At 31.0% G+C, this 24976-nt stretch overlaps 1 protein-coding gene across 6 annotated transcripts in view; it reads right to left on the bottom strand.

The window, feature by feature from the left end:
• LOC127733914 (microtubule-actin cross-linking factor 1, isoforms 1/2/3/4/5-like) overlaps positions 1–24976 on the bottom strand; it is a 149000-nt gene that overhangs the window by 96701 nt on the left and 27323 nt on the right. For 4 of the 6 annotated variants that reach the window (XM_052243382.1, XM_052243390.1, XM_052243392.1 and 1 more), the window contains 2 exons: positions 7149–7315; positions 2104–2219 (listed from right to left, as the gene is read on the bottom strand). In XM_052243382.1, coding sequence (XP_052099342.1) covers positions 2104–2219; positions 7149–7315 — 283 coding nt within the window. Of the gene's footprint in view, positions 1–2103; positions 2220–7148; positions 7316–10635; positions 11089–21136; positions 22821–24976 lie in introns of those variants that run through there. The other 2 variants (XM_052243416.1, XM_052243407.1) reach the window with 2 other exon arrangements.

Below are 24976 nucleotides of genomic sequence, written 5' to 3'. Positions count from 1 at the left end.
AAATGGCTTATTTGAAAGAAATGATTCTAAAAACACAAAATTTGATATTTGTTTAAATATTTTGAATAATACAATAAATCACCAAGTTTTCTTTATATAAATAAACAATCTAACCATTAAATTGCAAATCTGTCTCCAAATTTGCAGATTTGGGCAAATAACTAGACCATTTTTGTACTGAGATTGTACAATCCAAGATGGCGGTATACCATGAATCTACCTTAAGTCAGCTAATTAAAGCTTTGGCAAAGTCTGTTCCTCTCTGAAGCAAATGATGTCTTTATTTATTTTAGTATTTTTGATGCAAGTGTACAAAAATTCTACACAAATTCATCTCAAATAAATACATCACTTATATAATATCTTTAGTTACCCATCCTAGATCGTATTTGTATAACATTAAGATCACCGTTTAAACTTTGAATGCATCCAATAAGTGAAACTTTATGAACTGAGAGGAAATTTTTAATGTGTGAAAAGTTTTAATGTTTAATAGAAATAAGTGATTTATTGCCCCTGTTCCTTAAATATCTATCGGATATAATACAAGTTAACAGCTAAGAATAGTTTTGTACGATGTGTTTAAAGAATTAACATCCAAATGTTAAATTTAATGATATAACTGAAATCATTCCTATTGAATATCTCAACAATTAAATTGTCAATACACAATACAGGTAGATAATTTACAGGTAGGTAGAAGTTGAACAGGTATACTATTTCACCTGTCTTTATTTATTTCAAATTATCCAGAAAAATATAATGAGCACTGCTATATAAGACTCCTTTATACAAATATCATGTATTTACAAATTCAATAACCGAAGCATTTTAAATTTTAATCAGGTCGACAAAACTTATACCCACAATAGATAAAAGGAGAGTCATTCAGGTATCTCATTTAACAATAGAAAGATGTTTGTCTATCCAGAGTCAGGTATCATAGCTCTGGTATGTCATACAGTGTCAAAACATTAATCTGAACAAGTTACTTTGTTCATTGTCATAACAAAAAAGAAATTGTTCGTTTTGTTCTAAATTCGGTCAATCAGAATAATTAAAGACTCTCTCCTGATGTGAACTGAGCAGTATGTTATTAAGCCACCTATCTCTTACACCTGTTAATTTTACCTGTCAGTTTTTCTAACAAATCTTTGAATTCTGTCCATATTTTTAGACCAGGTGTTTCATCAAATTGTTCTGAAACATGCACTTTTAGACTTTTCCAGCTCACTAATAAGTAAGTACAAACAGCTGGAGGTTACAGAATAAGGGTATTAAACACTTCTTTCTCAAGTACAAGTTTATTTACAAAGTTCTTTGATCTTCGTAAGTTAAACCCAAAACTTCTTGAACCCAACATCAACATATATCAGCAAAGTACTTAAACACCACTGTTGACAATCTACACTATGTGTGAACTATAGGTACTATTTTGGGCCTGCTTTGGGTATCTCATGAAATGTCTAGGATTCATGCTGTTTCTAAAGATGTATGAACTTTCAAGAACATTTAAAGCATTTAAGGGAGAGTTTCAAAGTGTACTACTGCAATTGATGCTTAGAGGATATCTAGATCTTGCTTTAAGAATGTGTCCTCATTGCAGAAAGACTCTTGCTTTAAGAATGTGTCCTCATTGCAGAAAGACTCTTGCTTTAAGAATGTGTCCTCATTGCAGAAAGACTTATTTTTCTAGAATTTTCCAAGTAAAAAACAACAAAAAGGTATTCAACAAACATTACTGAATCCACAGTACACTGATTACTCCAACAAATTCTCATCTTCACACACTTATCTTTCATTATGAAAAGTCAATGCAAGCTAACCCTAGGGGCAAACTTCACGTGCGCTTGTTGGTACATCACTTGAAGACTTCCCAATAAGTCAAGAAAAAAGAACAGCAGTAAAGAACTATATTTTCTGATATAAACTGTTGTTTTTTTTTTCTTTTCAATTCAATTCCATACCCTTTCAACAATAATAATTGATGAAATAATGAGTCAATCTCTAAATCGCAACGAGTCTTTATAAGTTGTAAATTATTTTTTAAATATGGCTAGATATTGCACACCAACTTTCTGATATGTATAATAAGATACCAACCTTCAGGGTCAAGAAGTCTTGTGACAGCTAATTCTCTTTCTGCTGTACCAAATGCTAGCTCTAAGTTTTGCCGATTGTTATTGTGTCTTGTACGGCTTATGTCAATCAAATCTGGCCTGAAAAGGAAACATAGTTAATATCAATATGATTCTGTGAAGACACATATCCATGGCTATAGTAAAATGGTTAAAAAGGCCCACTGTTATTTGACTTAACTGGTTTTTTTTTAAAACTTTATCCCATGTCTGTTCCTCTTTTGTTATATATTGATTGATTGGTGTTTAACGCCACTCTCAGCACAATTGGCTATTTCTTGGCGGTCAGTTTCTATTCATGGAGGAAGCCGGAGTCCCCGGAAAGAACCTTCAACAGGAAAACTGACAATTCTTGTCACTTAAGATTGGAGTCAACTGTGTCTGCCATGTGCAGGATTCGAACTCATCACCCTTAGTTTTGACAGGCTAGTGATACAGTAGTAGAACTATTTAGACCACTTGGCCACCGAAGCCCCTTACATTTATGTATATTATACTTAGTTTTAGGGATGACAGAAACCAGAGAATCCTGAAAAATTCTTAAACTCATGTAATTTCAAGTGCACCAATCTATTTCTGCTGACCTGTAATTCATGATGAATAACTTACTTTTTTCGACAGTCATGTCTAGTTTCATAAAAAGACCTTTACTTGATATATTGATAAAAAATATGGCGGATCATTGTCCATACAACTAATACATGAACTTTCAGACCAAAGAAAAGATGATCTTAGACGCTAAAACTAAATTAAACAATTTTTGTTTAAACTTTCAGTAAAAATAGCTAAAGATCATGAAAACTGGTTTAACTGTAGAGCAATGATGAAATGTAATTAAAGTTAATGGATCATAACTATCTCTTAGATATACAAATCTCAGCAGGCTTGAGTAAATCTTCTATCATACAATAATAAATTAGTAATAATTTCAACATTTTTGCTGATCTTCCAGTATATATTATGTATTTTTGTAGCTGATTTAAGTTTTATGTCAACTGAAGCCAATTTCCTTTTCTTATTACTAATCTAAGAACCATTCCATTCCTAATTTTGATTTAAGTCATTTCTGATTTAATTACATATACCAAAATCTAAGTAGCCATCTTTTATCATCAAAGCTGATTGCAACTATAGTAAAATCTTCACATTATAACATTTATAGCTGCTCACTACGACTGGTGGTTTTCTCCATATCACGTTTACAAACTTAGCCTTATAGTACTAAGAAGAGAGGTATAAAACAGTTAACATACCAAAGTATACAACCCAGGAAACCCAATAATGTCTCCTCTCTTTATGGTATATTACAACTATTCAAATGACAGATAGCAGCATTAATGACAACAGACAGCAACAAAACAACCAAATGGAAAAGAGGGGATACTGTGTATTCATTCCTGTGTGATGGGATTGCTTTGCTTCCCTTCAGTATTAGATACTTAGACAGCTGTAAGCAGTTGCACTAGGGAAGTACTTCTTTAGCTTGAGCTAATGATCTCACTTCAACAACATCAGTCAAATCATGTCATCAAAGTCTAGTTATATTCCCATTTGTGAAAGCCTTTCTTTTCATGCTTAAAAGTATGATAAGTAATATAATCATACAATGTTTTATTTTTGGTAAATTTACAGGATCAAATAAACCCTAAAATATACTGTACTATCTCTTTATCAGAGTCTAATCAAGTTGTGAAAAAACTCAACAGAGACTATACCAAAGATCAGACATCAATTGTTTAGGATGGACAAAAACCAATCCCAACAGAAAAAGAACAAGAAGTAAGGAATAGCAGAATTTTTAAAAGTGAAACAGAAGTAGTTATGTTATGGGCTGTATATTTTATGGAAAGTACAATTTTTGTTTCTTATCTGTCAATTTATATAATAAATAATGAAATCCATCACATCTTGTTTTACCATAAATATCTCTTCTCATCTGATAAAAGTATTACTATACACTTTCTTCACTCACTTAAACTTTTTAATGTGTATTGCCTACCATAACATTAGATAAATCACTTAATAACAATGTTTAATTAGCTCCTGGACAAGTGTTACTTTCATAAATCTTGTTTGATGTTTATATCAATCCTCAGGTTACATTGTATAAAATACAGACATCAAATACTTGTAATTTTCCTTATCACTTTTATTGTAAATGAAAACTTTCACAAAAATCTCTCTAAATACAGGTAACAACATAGCTAAGGTATTTCTCATCTTTTACTTAATAAGGCAATTAATTTGAGGTAGTGATGTTATTCAGAGTTTAACAGGTTTTGTTAAGAAAGTGAAACTTTGTAATGAAATACCAAACTCTGTAAAAATACCCAAGGTAATTACAAAATGAAGTCTCAACTGTCAGTTTGTGGCCAAATAAGGATTAACTGTAAAATTGAATGTAATAATACAAAGACATAAAAAAGAAAAAGAAGACCAAGTTGTAAAATGGAATTTCTGTTTTAACAAATAGTCTAATGAAGTAATATACATTTCAGGTCTATTCTGTATGTAGAAGGTTCATTATGATCAGCTCTATAGGGTGACCTTGAGGAATAACATGTATACATTTCAGGTCTATTCTGTATGTAGAAGGTTCATTATGATCAGCTCTATAGGGTGACCTTGAGGAATAACATGTATATATTTCAGGTCTATTCTGTATGTAGAAGGTTCAATATGATCAGCTCTATAGGGTGACCTTGAGGAATAACATGTACATATTTCAGGTCTATTCTGTATGTAGAAGGTTCATTATGATCAGCTCTATAGGGTGACCTTGAGGAATAACATGTACATATTTCAGGTCTATTCTGTATGTAGAAGGTTCATTATGATCAGCTCTATAGGGTGACCTTGAGGAATAACATGTATATATTTCAGGTCTATTCTGTATGTAGTAGGTTCATTATGATCAGCTCTATAGGGTGACCTTGAGGTATAACATGTATACATTTCAGGTCTATTCTGTATGTAGAAGGTTCATTATGATCAGCTCTATAGGGTGACCTTGAGGAATAACATGTATACATTTCAGGTCTATTCTGTATGTAGAAGGTTCATTATGATCAGCTCTATAGGGTGACCTTGAGGAATAACATGTATATATTTCAGGTCTATTCTGTATGTAGAAGGTTCATTATGATCAGCTCTAAAGGGTGACCTTGAGGAATAACATGTATATATTTCAGGTCTATTCTGTATGTAGAAGGTTCATTATGATCAGCTCTATAGGGTGACCTTGAGGTATAACATGTATATATTTCAGGTCTATTCTGTATGTAGAAGGTTCATTATGATCAGCTCTATAGGTGACCTTGAGGAATAATATGTATACATTTCAGGTCTATTCTGTATGTAGAAGGTTCAATATGATCAGCTCTATAGGGTGACCTTGAGGAATAACATGTACATATTTCAGGTCTATTCTGTATGTAGAAGGTTCATTATGATCAGCTCTATAGGGTGACCTTGAGGAATAACATGTATACATTTCAGGTCTATTCTGTATGTAGAAGGTTCATTATGATCAGCTCTATAGGGTGACCTTGAGGAATAATATGTATGCATTTCAGGTCTATTCTGTATGTAGAAGGTTCATTATGATCAGCTCTATAGGGTGACCTTGAGGAATAACATGTACATATTTCAGGTCTATTCTGTATGTAGAAGGTTCATTATGATCAGCTCTATAGGGTGACCTTGAGGAATAACATGTATACATTTCAGGTCTATTCTGTATGTAGAAGGTTCATTATGATCAGCTCTATAGGGTGACCTTGAGGAATAACATGTATACATTTCAGCTCTATTTTGTATAAAGAAGGTTCATTATGATCAGCTCTATTTCATGGTAAAGCATGATAAATGCAGGATATCCAATTACATTGAATGGCATCCTGATGTATATGACCTTACAGAAGTACAAGTCAAACTACATAACCAATCAATGCATAGGTAAGAATGAGCCACATCCAAACATTTTTGTGGTCTAAAATAAATTTGTATGTAGGTGGTAAATGTCTAGGTTGACGAACAAGGAGACTGACCAACAATCTTAATGATAGTTCTCATGTTAGTTTTATTTGAGCTTATTGTGAAGGTAAAAACAACCAAACTAGAATTTGACTATGTTGGTGTTATTATACAATGATACAAGGAATGATCTGGTCATACAATGATCACCAATGTGACTGAAGTTAACTATTTGTATAAGATGCCACTGTAACAGTGTAATGGTGGGTACAGTTACTCCCTTGTTTGTTTTTGGCTTACTACTGTGGGAGTGGATTAACCTAGTTTAATAAACTAAATATGAATTTTTATATCCTAAGTCAGTTATTTTCAAGATGTTAAAGCTGAATGATGGCCAGAATTATATAGTATTATAGTAATAACTCAGTCAATCTTATGCATATTTATTTTGAAAATAAATAAGGACAAAAGATAATTTTTTATCTTTCAACAACTAACAGTACTAAAATTACCTCAACTGCTTATAATGCTTTCAACAACTAACAGTACTTAAATTACCTCAACTGCTTATAATGCACACTGTATGCAGTCAACAGAAAACCATCCTACATTGTACTTAGGCTTAGTTATGCACATATTTTAAACATAAAGTATTTGATACAGTTTTGAAGCAGCAAAAAAGAAACTAAGAAACAACTAACAGACCATAACTATTGCCACTAAACCATATGGCATTCAGATACAGTGAATCAGCAGGTTTTGTCAAAATGCAGTGGTTGCAAGACTGTCACAAGACCATGGGTTTCAAATTGTAAGATCAGAAATTTTGACCTGAGGTTATTGGATGACCATAACTGTAACCCCTAGCCTAAGACCTTCACAAATTGTCTCGCCATAATCTAGCCTTTTTGTAATAAGGTGGTGTAAAGCAAACACCAATCAATCAATCAATCAATCAATTCACACAATTGTCAACTAATATACCAAAAATTATTACACATAAAAGTAAACATCTTATACAGTTTTTTTTTCTACCTGTTTCTATGTATGATGGCAAGGAAAGCTTTTCCATCTCTCCAGCTGTTTGTGAAGTTGCGTATTTTGACCCCAGGATATCCCTCAACTGTTCTCTGGCCCCAAATTTTTAAAGCTTCTTTAGAGGATATGTCCTCAGGTTGTCCTGGAACTACTATCTCTGAGATCTGTAAAAAAAGAAACATTTTTCAAAACTTTAAATCAATTCATTGATAAAAAAAAATTGAGTATACAAATTCAACCATATCTTAAAATATTTATTGCACAGGATATAGATTAATTTGGCCTCTGTATGGATTACATGTATGAATGATATCTGAAATATATTCCATATAAACTGTGTATACAATTTTCAAACCACTTATATGTCACTTGTTCTATCAAATTTTGAAAGATAAAAACAAATATTTTTTTAATATATCCTTTTTACTCTTCAACATTGAAAATATGATGCCTGATTTATATATTTATTGCACTGATAAATCCATGTTTTTATTTACATTGAAGGACAAAACTTTTTTAATTAATTTTTGTATTATTAAAAATTATTAAAAATGACAATTTGAAAACAGACATTTTTTTTGCCATTTATCTCTATAAAACATTTGACCAAAGTTATGCTAGAAAATGAAAAAAAAATACTAAATTGAATTAGTACAACCTGGCATAAGGCTGTTTATTTAATAGTATATCAGTCCTAAATATTTTAAATGTAATAATATAAACACTGGAAGTATTAAATTAAAATTGCTGGTAATAATAATACCAAAGAAGATTAGAAAATAAAACAATTAGCATGATAAAGTGTAATAGATCATATATTTATAAATATTAAACCAGAGTTATGGTATGGTGAGTATAAGGCATTTAACTTTTGTTTACAAGTTCTGTTTTTTAAATGACCACAATACAGTTACAATCCTATAAGATTAATAGACTTAGGAAACAAGCCATCTGCTCACAAATATGTAGAGGGCTGAACTAACAACAAATTCTTGACGTAAAGTAACCCATGCCATTAGATACAATTGAGACATGTGCAAATCCAAATCATGATTCAGCAACAAAAAACAAAGAAAGGCTGTCTACAGTTCAATAATAAAAATGGTACGCATCAGCTGGTAGTCGATCAATAGAGAATTTATTGACTGAAACAAATTATTGTTATGTGTGTGCAGTTCAAATAATTAAATATTCAAACATTATCAGATATTTATGATTTGTCATCTGAATTATGCAAGTTTTCTGAAAATGGTATTTTCTGAACTAGAACAAAAAATACAATATAATGAAGTCTTCTCATATGTACCTTTTGCAATAAGATTAAAGATATAAGTATATACAACAGCTGCTAATGAGGAAACATTGGCCGCAATCAATGTCAAAAGGGCATCAGATACGACACAAAATATCAGTCTAGAACTGTCCATTAAAGATTGATTTTTTTCCTTCCTTATAATGACATAATATACACTCTGAACTGTTTTGGTAAAAGAAAGCAAGCTCTGCAAGAAAGGTTCAGACAAACTTAAAATATACGACCACAAAATTTTTTTGCGGTCATATAAAAATGAAAACCCTGTATGCCTTCATGTAATACCTTCAATATTAGCCCAATACCCTAAGCAATGACTCCAAACAAATTATTTGCACAATGTTTACTAGTTTACTAAATAGTCTTATATGTTTCAGATTTAGTGTGGGGTCCATTTCGCTGAACAAGTATAAATTATTGTTGAGGGGTCAGCTGAAGCTAGCCTCTGGGTGCGGGATTTTCTCGCTGCATTGAATACCCATTGGTGGCAATTTCTGCTCTATGGTCGGATTGTTGTCACTTTGACACATTCCCCGTTTCAATTCTCAATTCTTTTGAAACTTCTGCCCCTTTGTTTTTGAAATATAACATTGAAAACAACTACTTTCTGCTAAACACTTTCATTAAAGTACTTTAAAGACCCATGTAAAAACTTCTGGTCCATGTTAAAACTGTTCTTATGTAAAAACATTTGGCCCATGTTAAACCTGTTCTTATCTCTATACTATATTTAAGTAATGATAATAATATATTATTAATGAATTGACAAATGGTATTCACATGATGTTGTTAGGCCACCCATATACAACCTAGTAGACTTTACCTTGGCCTAGTGACAAATTGAGTGAGTACTATCAGGACTAATCTATACAGTAGTTACAAATCAATTCTACCCTATTTGTTTGATCTTGACTTAGTGTAATTGTATCATTCTGATAGTTAAATGCTGATTTATGTCACAGAATTCCTTAACTTAAGGTATGACGGTAATCTTACAGGTCAATGTTTTATTTGGATCATTTTTGCTCTACATATAAATTTTGAATGCTAAAACAAGGTGAACTAGAGCAGCAATACCTATATATAATATATATATCAGATTTACGCATATAGCCCCTTAACCAACAAGACACCAGATACTATTGCAGAACAGAATTGTGAAAACGGCATGTGCAGGGCAAAACAGATTTGTACAGTACTACAATTCAAAAATGTCTAAAGCATGCAGCAACTGAGTATCTTACAAATCCTATTTCAATCACAGTCCTCATATTATCATGTTGACCTTATAGAATGTCAACCCAAATTAAACAACATGATGGTCAATATTGGTTTAAGTTTATCTATTCAATTACAAGGGGGATATAACTTGGGTGGCTTATTGTCTAAACTGTGTCCAATATTATCCTTAAGAGGGTAAATACTTCAAAGAGGTTATCCAGGCAGAAAATTCTAATTTCTACACATTATGTGACATATGTAAACAACAATAATATGAATTAACATGTATTTGCTTAAAATGTAGGTCATTATCTACATACAGAGAAGCAAATTATGTATATCAGCAAATAAATCTCAAATTTTCTTTGATACAGGTAGCAATGAAGGAGGATACACCTGAACATGAATACCTCAGGAATAATCACAAAGAGAGTTTAAAAAACATGAATAAAAGTTCACTGATCCAAACAGCTTTTCTACCACAGAAAAGGACAGATTTTAGATCATAAACTTTGTCAATAAAAAACAGTCAATATTTGTTTTCTTAGCCTGGTAAAAAAGCTAAGCCTGATATAAAATTGATATGAAGATTCAATATTTTTTTTCCCAATAAGCATATATATATGAAATATGTGAGGTGAAAAAAACACAAATATGTCATATTTAAATAGTATTTCTGAAAATGTTTTTGCACAGTGGGTTGCCAACTTTATTATGAAAAGAAAACATAAAAGTGCATCATGTGCCATCGATCATATCTGACAAAAAATACCTTATTTTATATAATTCTAGAATGTAGTCTTCATTACAACCAAGAAAGTTAAGGAAGCATAAGAAAAAATAAGACATTTTGCAGGAAGTATTAACAGCTGTCCTATCTATGAACTTTGGATAGTAACCTCTGTCAGGTAATTAACCTGAGAATGTCCTGTATATCATTATTTTCCCTACCTGATTAGAACCTGAAGCCACATCAGTTTGACTCCTAGGAACTTGTAATGGTGCTTTTCCCTTTGTTTTCTTCTTCTTTTTTTTAAAACAGCTAAACATTGCAAAATGTCAACTTGACACCACCTTATACTATCCACCCTCCACCCTTAATTCCACTGTATCATCGTAAATAATTAGCCAGAGTCCACACACTTTTACCTAAATAAATCCCAGTATGATATATTCCTCGGACATTCGCCAGGTATTTAAACGATGACAACACACAAAAACTTCAAACAATGCGCAGGTAATCCAATCAATACTATAAGCCAGGTAAAAATATCAGGTATGACAGTGTTTTAATTAGAACATCTTAATTATTTAATCACTAATTACATCTAAATTAATTCATATCCTTATATCGAAACTATATGAATGACATAGATGAAATCTGCTGCACGACAACTATCTACTGATTCAAGCACAGGTAAACTTTGGATAACTGACCAAGATAGGGAACGATATCAAATGAAAAGCGAAAATACTGTCCCGATTAACAAGCTAGTGATAATGATTATTTGAGTGGTCACTAGGATTCCCAAACCCAATGACTGGACACACCTGGACACAAAAATGTACCTGTATGATTTAGAAAGATGATGTATGATAGAAGGCCCATACAGGTCCTGAAGATGCATATTAAAAATATAAGTAAAAGGCGTTGTTTGTAAGTGAAAGTATGTTTTACCTGCAGGGTGCATCTTTTGATGTAAACAAAAAATGTCAAGAAAAATATTTTTATTTGTGAATGAAATATTGTTTATAAAATAAGGTCACCAATAATGAGTCAATGAAAAGATGAATATGTAGTTGTATGAATTATGAAACACACATTAATATAGAAAAACTTACTAATATGGGGAAAATGTCAAAGTGTTGTGAACATAATAAATGACCAATTAAAAGTCAAAAGACAGACAAATCAATAAAGAAAGATTAAAGAATTGCGAAACCAGTGGAGACATACAGAAGATTGTCGACTAATCATTTCTTGTAATTGAATGAAAGTGAATGACTTACTCTTAGTGGTGTCTGAGAAGTCTTACACTTTACATAATCTCCATCAAATCTTACAAAAAGTTCTCCATTTATCCAAAAGCAAGAATATAACACCGGTGTTCTAAAATGAGCTTGAAATGTTTCAGCATTGTTCTTGAAAATCCCAGAACATATTTTTCTGAAAATGGCTGCATAATCCATTCAACAGACGATAACTGCATTGATCTGCAGATTGTTATATTTAATATTACATTGTCATACATATATGCAAGGTAATTAATTATAAGGTGAATACAAATAGTGTTAATCAGCTTATTAAATTATATATTGGATATATTTAACCAAATACATCCAAGATGATATATTTGTATTGTTCTAGACTGTTCATAACAATTCAATATTTTTGGCAACAGTACATTAAATAGCCCTCACTTTATCAATAAATATGAAAATTAGCCGTATTATCTTGAAATTATAGAAATAACTTTTATCTTATCACCTAACTATAAACATAAATGTACACACACCTCGATAAGACAGACAAAAAGCAAATACATGTGTGAAAACATGTACTAAATAAAATACATACAAGCGAGAAAACAATGCAACAGCAATAAAAATTAATTATGCAAACATTTTGACCTCTAAATGTCTTTTTCAGTCTGTAATTAATTTGGGATTTTTATAAGAAGACATCCTAAATCATTGCTTCTCTGAAATATCAGTATCGTTTTTGTAAGAAGACATCCTAAATCATTGCTTCTCTGAAATATCAGTATTGTTTTTGTAAGAAGACATCCTAAATCATTGCTTCTCTGAAATATCAGTTTTGTTTTTGTAAGAAGACATCATAAATCATTACTTTTCTCAAATATCAGTACTGTTTTTGTAAAAGTACAAGCACATTAGACACAGGTAATTTATTTAATCAATTGTTTATACTTGCAAAATATTAGTGACATAAAACACTTCAGACATTCATTAACTTTTAAGCACAAGCTATTGAGTCAAATCTAAAGGGGATAACTTTTACCACAAATTATATATGAGCTGTCTTACTAAATGGTTAATATAGTATGGGAAGTAGAGCAAAATGTTCTGAACAGATTCTCCTTTATCTAAAAAAACTAGGGTTCTTTGTAGATTATTTAAACCATTGACATTGCCCCCTATTATCTAATTAACATTGCCCCCAATTATCTAATTAACATTATCACATATGTATCAAAACAACAATAATGTATTTGTACATCATATATGGAAACAAACGTTTTGAGAAAAATTCTGTGTTTTTTTATTTATTCTGTAAGTATATTCCAAAGTACACAGATGCCCCACTCCACTATCATTTTCTATGTTCAGTGGACCGTGAAATTGGGGTCAAAACTCTAATTTGGCATTAAAATTAGAAAGATCATATCATAGGGAACATGTGTACTAAGTTTCAAGTTGATTGGACTTCAACTTCATCAAAAACTACCTTGACCAAAAACTTTAACCTGAAGCGGAACAGATCGAAAAACATAATGCTCCTAGGTGGGGCATAAAAACTAACTTGACAATTTAACAATATATCAATGTTAAAAAAATATCATTCTACTCCCTTTTATAATCCAGAATATAGGGATTGTATTTAAGTGTTTTGTGCATAAAACATTGTGAAACAATAACATAGTTCAAAGAATATATTTTTCTATACACACTAAAAATGTCACTAACGGCTTATATGGATCTTTTGATTAATAAAATTGAGAATGGAAATGGGGAATATGTCAAAGAAACAACAACCTGACCAAAGAGCAGACAACAGCCGATGGCCACCAATGGGTCTTCAACGCAGCGAGAAAATCCTGCGCCGGAGGTGGTCTTTAGCTGGCCCCTAAATAAAATTGTGTACTAGTTCAGTGAAAATGGATGTCACACTAAACTCCAAAACATAAATGAACTAAAATTAAAAAACATACAAGACTAACAAAGGCCAGAGGCTCCTGACTTGGGACAGGTGCAAAAATGCGGCGGGGTTAAACATGTTTTGTGAGATCTCAACCCTCCCCCTATACCTCTAGCCAATGTAGAATAAAGAAACACATAGCCCACATACTTTTAAGGCCAGGATATCACAGTCCATAAATTGTCATTTGGCCCTCAGGGGCATGAATTATCTATAGAATATTATCTAATACTGTGTTTTATACAGTGTAAACACTATGTTTGTCTGTTTTTGGATTATGAAGTGCTTGCTATTCACAAGTTGTTGAACAGCTAAACATACATATACATTGATAAATCATTCAAATTCAGCAATTTTCTTATTTTATGTTACCATGTAGTTTTAAACATAAACATCTTAATTTGTAAAGGACAGTTGTCCAATTATATAACATTGATGGTGCATGCTTCCTTGTGTTTTTTAAACCCGAAAAATATATACCAGAGTTATTGAAGAATCTAAAATTTTGGTTAAATTACTCATATCAATTTTTTGTTTTTTATTACCCTATAACTTTTTCTTTTTTGAAAAAATGTGGCCATAAAATAGATTACCAGATTTGTTTTCTTATCTCATTGGAGAACATTTTCAATTTGGAAGAAGTAGTTTGCAGTAAATCAAGGTGAATAATATCCATCATCACCTTTTTAGAAAGTGTTAATCTAAAAATCATTGAAACAATATGCAATTTGTCATGTAGAATCACTTTCCTTTAAGATGTAATTAGACCCTATATCTAAAACAAATTAGTAGGCAATTATATTAAACAAGAACATGTATTTTACCGGAAACTATTGCCAAATTATAGCTTTCACCTGTCCGTGTTTATGCTATTACATCACTTGATCATCACATAATACATCTTTTTTAAGTTTGTAACCACGCTTCACAAAGTCTTCACAAATCAAATTAAACAGGTTTAAAAATCAGATAAAACAGGAAATAATGCTAATTAACTTCTGGAACAGAAAAGAAAACAACTTTTTTTCAATTAGATAAAAAAAAAAAATCAAAGGGGAATAATTCATATTTCAAATGCTGACTTTTGTTGATTAATAGATCAATAGACAGTCACAGGGCTGTAATGCATTTATTAAAGAAAAAAGAACTGATTAATAAAGAAAGCTGTTACTATGATAACCACATTACTGTGTATAAAACACCATCTGTTTTTTTAGATTGAGATGCAATCATAATGACACATCTGTGATAATATTTTGGAAATGTAAGATTTTTATTTGTATAATTCATATTGGCCCTTTAGCTTAAATAACTTGTCAAAATTAATATAAAATACAAAGAAAATAAATACCTGAGAAAACATTTTCACATACAGAAAATATCTAATAAAATCTGTTTTAATTATGTATTTACATAGTCTAATTAATTTGAGTTTAATCATAAAATTTGTTACACTTCAAACCAAAAACCCTAAAGCATTAGTTATGCACTTATAAACATTAAGCACAATGTAAGGGATCACTTATATGTAAGTTGTGATGGATAACACATAATCTATTACAGAGTACACTTAAATGAAAGAAAAGATAGAAATAATTTACAAAGGCTTAATAAAAATTCACTTTTTTAGATTTTCATTGAAAAGAACCACTTCATGCAATTTTTTTTCTTTACCAATATGAGGAGCAGCTTAATAGGAATGTTAAATGAGTATAACTTATAGAAAGTAGCATGAAATAACTTGAATGAATACTCTGTTAAATATTTAACAGTATAACTTATAGAAAGTAGCATGAAATAGCATGAATGAATACTCTGTTAAATGAGTATAACTTATAGAAAGTAGCATGAAATAACTTGAATGAATACTCTGTTAAATATTTAACAGTATAACTTATAGAAAGTAGCATGAAATAGCATGAATGAATACTCTGTTAAATGAGTATAACTTATAGAAAGTAGCATGAAATAACATGAATGAATACTCTGTTAAATATTTAACAGTATAACTTATAGAAAGTAGCATGAAATAGCATGAATGAATACTCTGTTAAATGAGTATAACTTATAGAAAGTAGCATGAAATAACATGAATGAATACTCTGTTAAATATTTAACAGTATAACTTATAGAAAGTAGCATGAAATAGCATGAATGAATACTCTGTTAAATGAGTATAACTTATAGAAAGTAGCATGAAATAACTTGAATGAATACTCTGTTAAATATTTAACAGTATAACTTATAGAAAGTAGCATGAAATAGCATGAATGAATACTCTGTTAAATGAGTATAACTTATAGAAAGTAGCATGAAATAACATGAATGAATACTCTGTTAAATATTTAACAGTATAACTTATAGAAAGTAGCATGAAATAGCATGAATGAATACTCTGTTAAATGAGTATAACTTATAGAAAGTAGCATGAAATAACTTGAATGAATACTCTGTTAAATATTTAACAGTATAACTTATAGAAAGTAGCATGAAATAGCATGAATGAATACTCTGTTAAATGAGTATAACTTATAGAAAGTAGCATGAAATAACATGAATGAATACTCTGTTAAATGAGTATAACTTATAGAAAGTAGCATGAAATAGCATGAATGAATATTCTGTATGTCCATTTAATAGAAGGGTCACTGACAGTTAACTGGACCATAATGGAACATAATAATCAGTCATAATATCATTAATTTTTAATAATGTTTTTAATAATCCTTAAGAGAAATTTAAATACTACCCAGAACTTTCAACTTGCATTTTCTAATATTTTGGGGTCATTTCAAGTACCTTAACTAGTTTCTGGCAAACACATGTATCACAAGTATGTCACCTTGCCCTTACTGACCCTAAGATACTGATACTAACTGTTTTTCATGGATGATTTCAGGTTGAGGATATCACACTTTCCTAGAGAGAGGACTATTTTCTTTGACCTATTGAAAATTATCTGTTGGCAGAATTGCTGGAATCCTCTTGACTTATGTCATTCTAATGACAACTATATCAAAATGTCAGGACAGAAACAAAGTATTGAAAATAGACCATTGGAAACGATAACAATAGCCAACCCAATGAACAAGTAAATAGTTTACACAAAGCCTCCATGTATTCAAATTACAAAGCAATGGCCATGTGTCACAGACAACTCCTTGCAATGCAGACATTTATCTGTAGAAAGTGCAATTCTGACATCCTGAAACAACAGATACTCCACCTTGTAATGTAACCTTTAATTAACATCCTTATCAATGGCATTAACTACATGTTTGATTGCCATAGTAACACATACATTTCAATTTTACTTCTTTTTGAAGTGATTCTTAAACACTAAAAAGTGAAGACCCTATTAATTAATGAACATACACTATCCATTAATATGAATCTTGATGGGATGTTTACTAATTCAATCATAAAGAATCTTCTTATTTTTCTGATTAAAAGAAAATCCATTAGATCAGAATATATCATTTCCATTGGTTGTAAGAATAGACTACCTTAATGTTGCTTGAATAAAAAAAAAATAAACAGTTTTCCCTCGTTTGATAAAGACAAGATAAAGACTGGTTGATGACACATGGTATGAAAATAACTGGTGTAAAATCAATATCAGGCCATCTCAATATGATTCCCAGCCCCTTTATACTGGAATCATTAAAGACAGAGCAAATGCAGCATCACCATTAAGCAATATTTGTGTTAAAATATATACAAAGGCAAGTCTTTTGGAAAACCTTTGTGAAAAGTGTGATCATAAAAGATCCAAGCAGCAGCCTTAGCCTATAACCTTTTTCACTTTAGGTAATACCTGACCTTGACCTGTGACCTCATTATTGAAAGAAATACAATATTTGAGAAGAAGTGATTTAAGCTATATGGAGCAGACTAGCATTTTCTAGGTGTCAATGACCTTTGACTTCTGACAATAATATAGTATAAAGGGCTAAACTTTGACAGATTGGATTATGTGAAAATCTATATTGTGTCAACAATTTGTTATAGACAAACACTACCAAATTCTTTTGTTATAAATATGTTAGTAAGCCCATACTTCGATGGGAACAAGACAAGTTCTCTGACATACCTACTAAGAAATAACTAGTTTGAACTAAACAGTTATAAGTTAGAATCTAAGAACAGTTAGCCTCTGTGAATAAGAGGTATGGAATAAATCCATAAGGACAGCAATTCAATAATGAATGTCATAAAAAAGTAAGCATCTAGCTACTATTCTTAAAATGAGCTTTCTAGCTACTTCTCTTATAATGAGCCATGACTCACTGTATCATGGTTTCACATGCTTCATCAATCTAATTGTAATGCCATTTTAATGATCATATTTCAATACATTGGTTTACCACTGTAATTGAATCTTATAATGTTCAATACAACACAAACACTGCTGTTGAACATTATAATAATGGAACACATGTCTTCTAAATAATGATAGAACCAGATAGGTTACCTGAAAGATTACCTATATTATAAGGCTATAACTGTCAGTACAGGCTACCTGAAAGATTACCTAGAAATGTAAGAACAGGTTACCAAAAGAATTTTCTATAACTGCAAGAACAGCTAGGTTATCTAAAGGTTTACCTTTAACTTAAAGAAAAGATTATCTAGAGGATTTCTTATAACTGTTAGAGCAGGTTATCTAAAGGATTTCTTATAACTGTTAGAACAGGTTATCTAAAGGATTTCCTACAACTGTTAGAGCAGGTTATCTGAAGGATTTCCTATAACTGTTAGAGCAGGTTGTCTGAAGGATTTCTTATAACTGTTAGAACAGATTATCTAAAGGATTTCATACAACTGTTAGAGCAGGTTATCTGAAGGATTTCCTATAACTGTTAGAGCAGGTTATCAGCAGGATTTCTTATAACTGTTAGAACAGGTTATCTGAAGGATTTCTTACAACTGTTAGAGTAGGTTATATGAAGGATTTCCTATAACTGTTATAGCAGATTATCTAAAGGATTTCTTATAACTGTTAGAGCAGGTTATCTAAAGGATTTCTTATAACTGTTAGAGCAGGTTTTCTAAAGGATTTCTTATAACTGTTAGAGCAGGTTATCTAAAGGATTTCTTACAACTGTTAGAGTAGGTTATCTCAAGGATTTCTTATAGTTGTAAGGGCAGGTTATCTCAAGGATTTCCTATAACTATTATAGCAGGTTATATTAAGGATTTCTTATAACTGTTAGAGCAGGTTATCTAAAGGATTTCTTATAACTGTTAGAGCAAGTTATCTTAAGGATTTCTTACAACTGTAAGAGCAGGTTATCTGAAGGATTTCTTATAACTGTTAGAGCAGGTTATCTTAAGGATTTCTTAAAACTGTTAGAGCAGGTTATCTGAAGGATTTCTTATAACAGTTAGAGCAGGTTATCTAAAGGATTTATTATAATTGTTAGAGCAGGTTATCTGAAGAATTTCTTATAACTGTTAGAACAGGTTATCTAAAGGATTTCCTATAACTGTTAGAGCAGGTTATCTGAAGGATTTCCTATAACTGTTAGAGCAGGTTGTCTGAAGGATTTCTTATAACTGTTAGAACAGGTTATCTAAAGGATTTCTAACAACTGTTAGAGCAGGTTATCTAAAGGGTGTCCTATAACTGTTAGAGCAGTTAATCTGAAGGATTTCCTATAACTGTTAGAGTAGGTTATCAGCAGGATTTCTTATAACTGTTAGAACAGGTTATCTAAAGGATTTCTTACAACTGTTAGAGTAGGTTATCTGAAGGATTTCCTATAACTGTCATAGCAGGTTATCTAAAGGATTTCTAATAACTGTTAGAGTAGGTTATCTAAAAGGATTTCTTACAACTGTTAGAGTAGGTTATCTCAAGGATTTCTTATAGTTGTAAGGGCAGGTTATCTGAAGGATTTCCTATAACCATTATAGCAGGTTATAATAAGGATTTCCTATAACCATTATAGCAGGTTATATTAAGGATTTCTTATAACTGTTAGAGCAGGTTATCTAAAGGATTTCTTATAACTGTTAGAGCAGGTTATCTTAAGGATTTCTTACAACTGTAAGAGCAGGTTATCTAAAGGATTTCTTATAACTGTTAGAGCAGGTTATCTTAAGGATTTCTTACAACTGTTAGAGAAGGTTATCTGAAGGATTTCTTACAACTATTAGAGCAGGTTATCTTAAGGATTTCTTATAACTGTTAGAGCAGGTTATCTTAAGGATTTCTTACAACTGTTAGAGCAAGTTATCTAAAGGATTTCTTACAACTGTTAGAGTAGGTTATCTGAAGGATTTCTTACAACTGTTAGAGCAGGTTATCTTAAGGATTTCTTACAACTGTTAGAGCAGGTTAAAGGATAAAGGGTACCCAAAGGATTACTGGTAGAACAGGTTTTAGGAGTAAAGTAAAAATAACTGGTAGGACAGGTCACCCCAAGGATTACCTATAAGTGTTAGACAGGGTACCTGGGATCATAGTTTGCAATATCTTTTGTTCATATTGAGTGTGATTGTATTCACAATTTATAGAGTATAATGAGCATTTATCGTTGTTAGGGCTATTATTTGCTAACTTAATTTGTCAAAACTTTGACCAGCAAGATAGTTAGATGGAGTCCTAGTATAAAGGTTGTTGATTTTCTTTTCACAAAAATCTTACAATTAAAATTTATCGTAAGATATACTGAAATGCGAATGACTTACGGTCTGTTTATCTTAAGATATTTTGTGAATAGAGATGCTGTTTGATATTAAATGAAACATAATTGGATAAAAAACCAACCTCTTCATTTGAAAGACATAATTTTATTCCAATTTGAAAAGATTACAAACTGAGACAGACTGCTGAGAAGTAAGCATCATCAACAAGAGTAACAATAATAAAGCAATAATTGACAAAACTTTCCTCAAACAATACCAGTACAATGGTTTACTTTCAGTGCTAATTAGTTTTGACAAAGTTCTCTGACACAAAACAAAAACATCTGTCTTGACTTCCCTAACAACAAGATGGTGACTGCTAATTTTCTACATAGTTCTTCCCAATTATAATGGCTCATACATAAAACTAATAGGATAGGAGGTAATTAAGTCAACCATGTATCAGTACAAAATCTTTGCTACTGTTGTAATAAAAGAACCAAAGATGATTCTTCTTGGTTTTTATATTTTGCACCAAAACTTACAATTTTTTGTGTATGAATTATACACGTCATATATGAGGGTCAGTGCTATTTTGTAATAAAATTGTTCTCTTTACTGGCAACAAGAACAGTTTGTTTTTTTTTTAATTATTTATGTTCCAGCTACTTTACACCTTCCCATAGTTATCAGACAAAAGAAAAATTCTTTTAGGTTTTAAATGGATTCAAATTGTAAAATTTATTTACTACTATGTATGCTCAAAACAAGAATATGCACTGAAAATTATCAATCAATGATTACCATTTTTTTATAGGTAGACTTGTTTCTAATTAACAATAAACTTTTTAATATAAATGTATCATTTAATTACTGTACCTTTTCTTCCTTTTCTTTTGACCGATTCCATTTCAACTTGGAAGTGAATTTAAAATTAAATCTTTTCTTTTCCATGAATGTAATCTCAATCAGCAGATAATATATCCAACAGAACAAAACAAAAACAAATAAATAAATAACCCAAAATATTTCCAAATTAACAAAAGCAGAAAATAATCAAGAGAAAAATCAGAAGTATCTCCTACACAATGATGTGAGTTAGTACAGCATCACCATCTGTAGTTGTATAAACACGACAGGCTCGTTATCTTCAGTAATATCAATACACACACTTCACTTTTTGAATCAGCCGCCTAATTTTTATTAAGAACAATTAATTACAAGAATCCCCTTGAAATATATATATTGTTGTTTTCCAAAAAAGAGGCAATTTCAACAAACAACAAAATTATCTGCATTTCATCAAACTTTTTTATCTTCTTTAATCTTTCACTTTTTTTAACAAAAACATGAAGAAACTTAGTTATCACAACCTGTGCCCATACTTCAATTCTCTCTATCAAATCTTTTACATCTTTTGTTCTTAATCAGTTTACATTTACTTGCAAGTTACAGGTTATGAGAATTTATTTGATGAAGAAAAAGAGTGCCTTTACTTTAACATTTAGGAGATATTATTTTGGATTTTGTACAACTAAACAAACAAACAAAATTGACGTTTATGATGGACCACCTATTAAATAATAATACATTTTTTTGTTTTCTTAATACTTCCATGGATACTTGCAGATTTTAGAAAAAAAAATAACACAACAGATTTTCAATGTCCCGCATTGCACATATTTTATCTAGCCAAGGGCAATAAAAAAACACTTTTTTTTGCTCTTTAAAACTTTTTCCAAATATCTTATGGAAATGAAGGCTTGAGAGCAATTACAATGCAATTTCCAATATAATTAATATTCCAAGGGCATAACTCTTTTAAAAATATTTGATCAGCACTGATTTCCATACTAATCAGAGACATTGCTTACATAGACCTTTGATATAAATTTGATAAAAATCTGGCAAAAATTGTACACATGAGAGCAAATACAATGCCATTTTCCATATAATTAATATTTTCAAGGGCATAACTCTTTTAATTTTTTTAACTGGCACTGAATTTCAAACTTGTTTGAGACATAGCTGATATAAACTTATGATATAAGTTCCATATAAAATGTGGCAAGAATTGTACACATGAGAGCAGTAACAATGAAATTTTCCATATGATTAATATTTCATAGGTTTTACAAATAATTGATCGGTATTGATTTTTCGAACTTGTCCAAGACATTGCTGATATAAACTTATGATGTAAGTTTCATATAAAATGTGGCCAGAATTGTACACATGAGAGCGTTAACAATGAAATTTTCCATATAATTAATATTTCAAAGGGGCAAAACTCTTTTAATAAATTGCTTCGCCGAGCGCAGCTGGATACGACCGCAGAGGTCCAACCCTGAACAGTTGGGGCAAAAATGGACGCAATATTCGTGCTTGATACAGGTCTGAATTTGGATTGTAATTAAATATTTGACACATAAAAGGTTTCTGACACAGAATAACTGTAGTCAAAGAACTAAGAATTGGTGATATGATTTGAATTTATATTCAATTTTTTGCTTTCGAGCAATACACTTTACTGTTGCAAATTGACCCTCCCTCCCCCCATACAAAAAAATAATAAATTTACCCCCCCCCCCCCCCCTCCCCTTTTTTTTTGGCTTTTGTGCAATACACTATGCTGTTGCATATTGAAGAATTTTTCTTTTTAATTACTGAAATCTGAAATGAGAAAAAAATGACCCCCCACAATTTCTTTTTACCACCCCCCCCCCCCCCCTTTTTTTCCCCAAAATAATTCTTTCCCTCAAGATATGGTCATAATCTCAATTCAAATTTCCAGTGAGTTTGCAACCATAATTACCCATTTAAATTTACCATAGTGCTAACTTAATCTATTTTATAATAGAATTTAAAATATGGTGTCAAATCTTTCATATGGATTTTACAAAAAAAAAAAAAGATGCAACATTTGCAGATATTTTTACTGGTCTTCCTTTATAAATATGCATTTCTTTAAACATAATTTAAAAGCAGTGTAAGGGGGGTAATCAAAAAGTTGTATTTGGATTACCTCCCTTACACTGCTTTAAAATTGTCTTAATTGTTCATCAACCATTACTTTATACATAATTCAAAAGCAGTGTAAGGGAGGTAATTCAAATGATGTATTTGAATTACCTCCATTACACTGCTTTAAATTATGTTTTGTACTAAAGTATTTGTCCATTAACCAGGACACCTTTGTTTTCCCCCCTTTTTTACCCCTAATTCCTAAATGGTTTGAGCCATAACCCCCCAAAGCAAATCCTAACCATCCCTTTGTGGTATGGAAACTTGTGGTATAATATCAGAGGGATCCATACACCGTTTCACAAGTTATTGTCTGGAAACTAGAAAAATGCTTATTTTTGGCCCCTTTTTCCTTAACTGTTGGTACCATAACCCCCAAAATCAATCCCAACCTTCCTTTTGTGGTATTGAACCTTATGGTAAAATTTCATAGAGATCCATTCACTTAAACTAAAGTTATTGTGCGAAAACCAATGTGTTTTCGGACGACGACGACGACAACGCCAACGTCATACCAATATATAATTTTTTGCGATCGTATAAAAAATGGTTGATCAGCACTGATTTTTGAACTTGTCCGAGACATTGCTGATATAAACCTACGATATAAGTTTTATAAAAATCTTGCAAGAATTGTGCAAGTGATAGTACTAACAAGACCTGACAGACAGACGGAACAGATGGTATTTCCATGTCCCCTGCATCACGCGGAGGACAATAACTAATTCTATCACTGTGAATACTTATACAGCTATTTCAAAACACATGTAATGTCCAAACACACATGAAAATTTAAAATATTTAGATGGTTTTATACTCAATGATTAAATCAGCTGATTCTTGGAACTATATTGCGTACAATATCATTCTCCATGCATAAAATATAGGTAACACTGAGACAGAGGAAAATCTGTGGTTTAGAAAAGTAGTATATCACAAAATAATCAAGAAAAGGGGTTGCATGACAAAATTATAGGCAGGATTTCAGTTGAACAATATCTGGAAAATTAACAAAATTCTGTCACTTTCATGTAGGGATGACTTTCATTTGGATAAAATCAAATAACTTCTAACCTTTCTATGGCTCAGCAATATCTAGAGAAGTTTATAAAAAGAAACTTAAATAAACATTAATGACATCATGCCAATAACATATAATTAATGTCTATTTTTTTGTAAATAATGCAAAATATCTTAACACATGAAGTTTAAAAAGACCATTTGGTGATCTGTAGTTGTTCCTTTCATTTGCCAATCATATCAAAAGTTGTTTTATATTATGTGTAGGTAGCTCTACGAAATAACACAAAACAAACTAGAACATCAAAGTTGGGATGAAAGTGCCAATTATTTCTGCCAAAATTTGAAAATTAAATGGGAATGATTGGCACATGTTTCTATAATTTGAAAGTTTGTTTACAATGCCTACATTGTTAATGAGATATAAGTATATAACAGGTAAAAGAATCTTCCATCTGCAATTACAACATCATAAGACTAATTACAACATTTTATTATACGTTTCCACCATAAGTATTGCAGAAAGCAAGATGTCATTGCCAGGATCACTACTGAGACTAAAATAAATGCAATGTTTTTTTAATGATGTTGTATGTCTATAGATGCTAAAGGATTGCTATACATTACAATACATAAGCTGCCTTTGAAAATAATGGCTATTGCCCTCACTGCATA

Source organism: Mytilus californianus, unplaced genomic scaffold (genome assembly GCF_021869535.1).
Source record: "Mytilus californianus isolate M0D057914Y unplaced genomic scaffold, xbMytCali1.0.p SCAF_1, whole genome shotgun sequence".
Classification (NCBI taxonomy): domain Eukaryota; kingdom Metazoa; phylum Mollusca; class Bivalvia; order Mytilida; family Mytilidae; genus Mytilus; species Mytilus californianus.
Note: the sequence above shows the minus strand (reverse complement) of the source record. Positions and strands in the feature narration are given on the sequence as shown.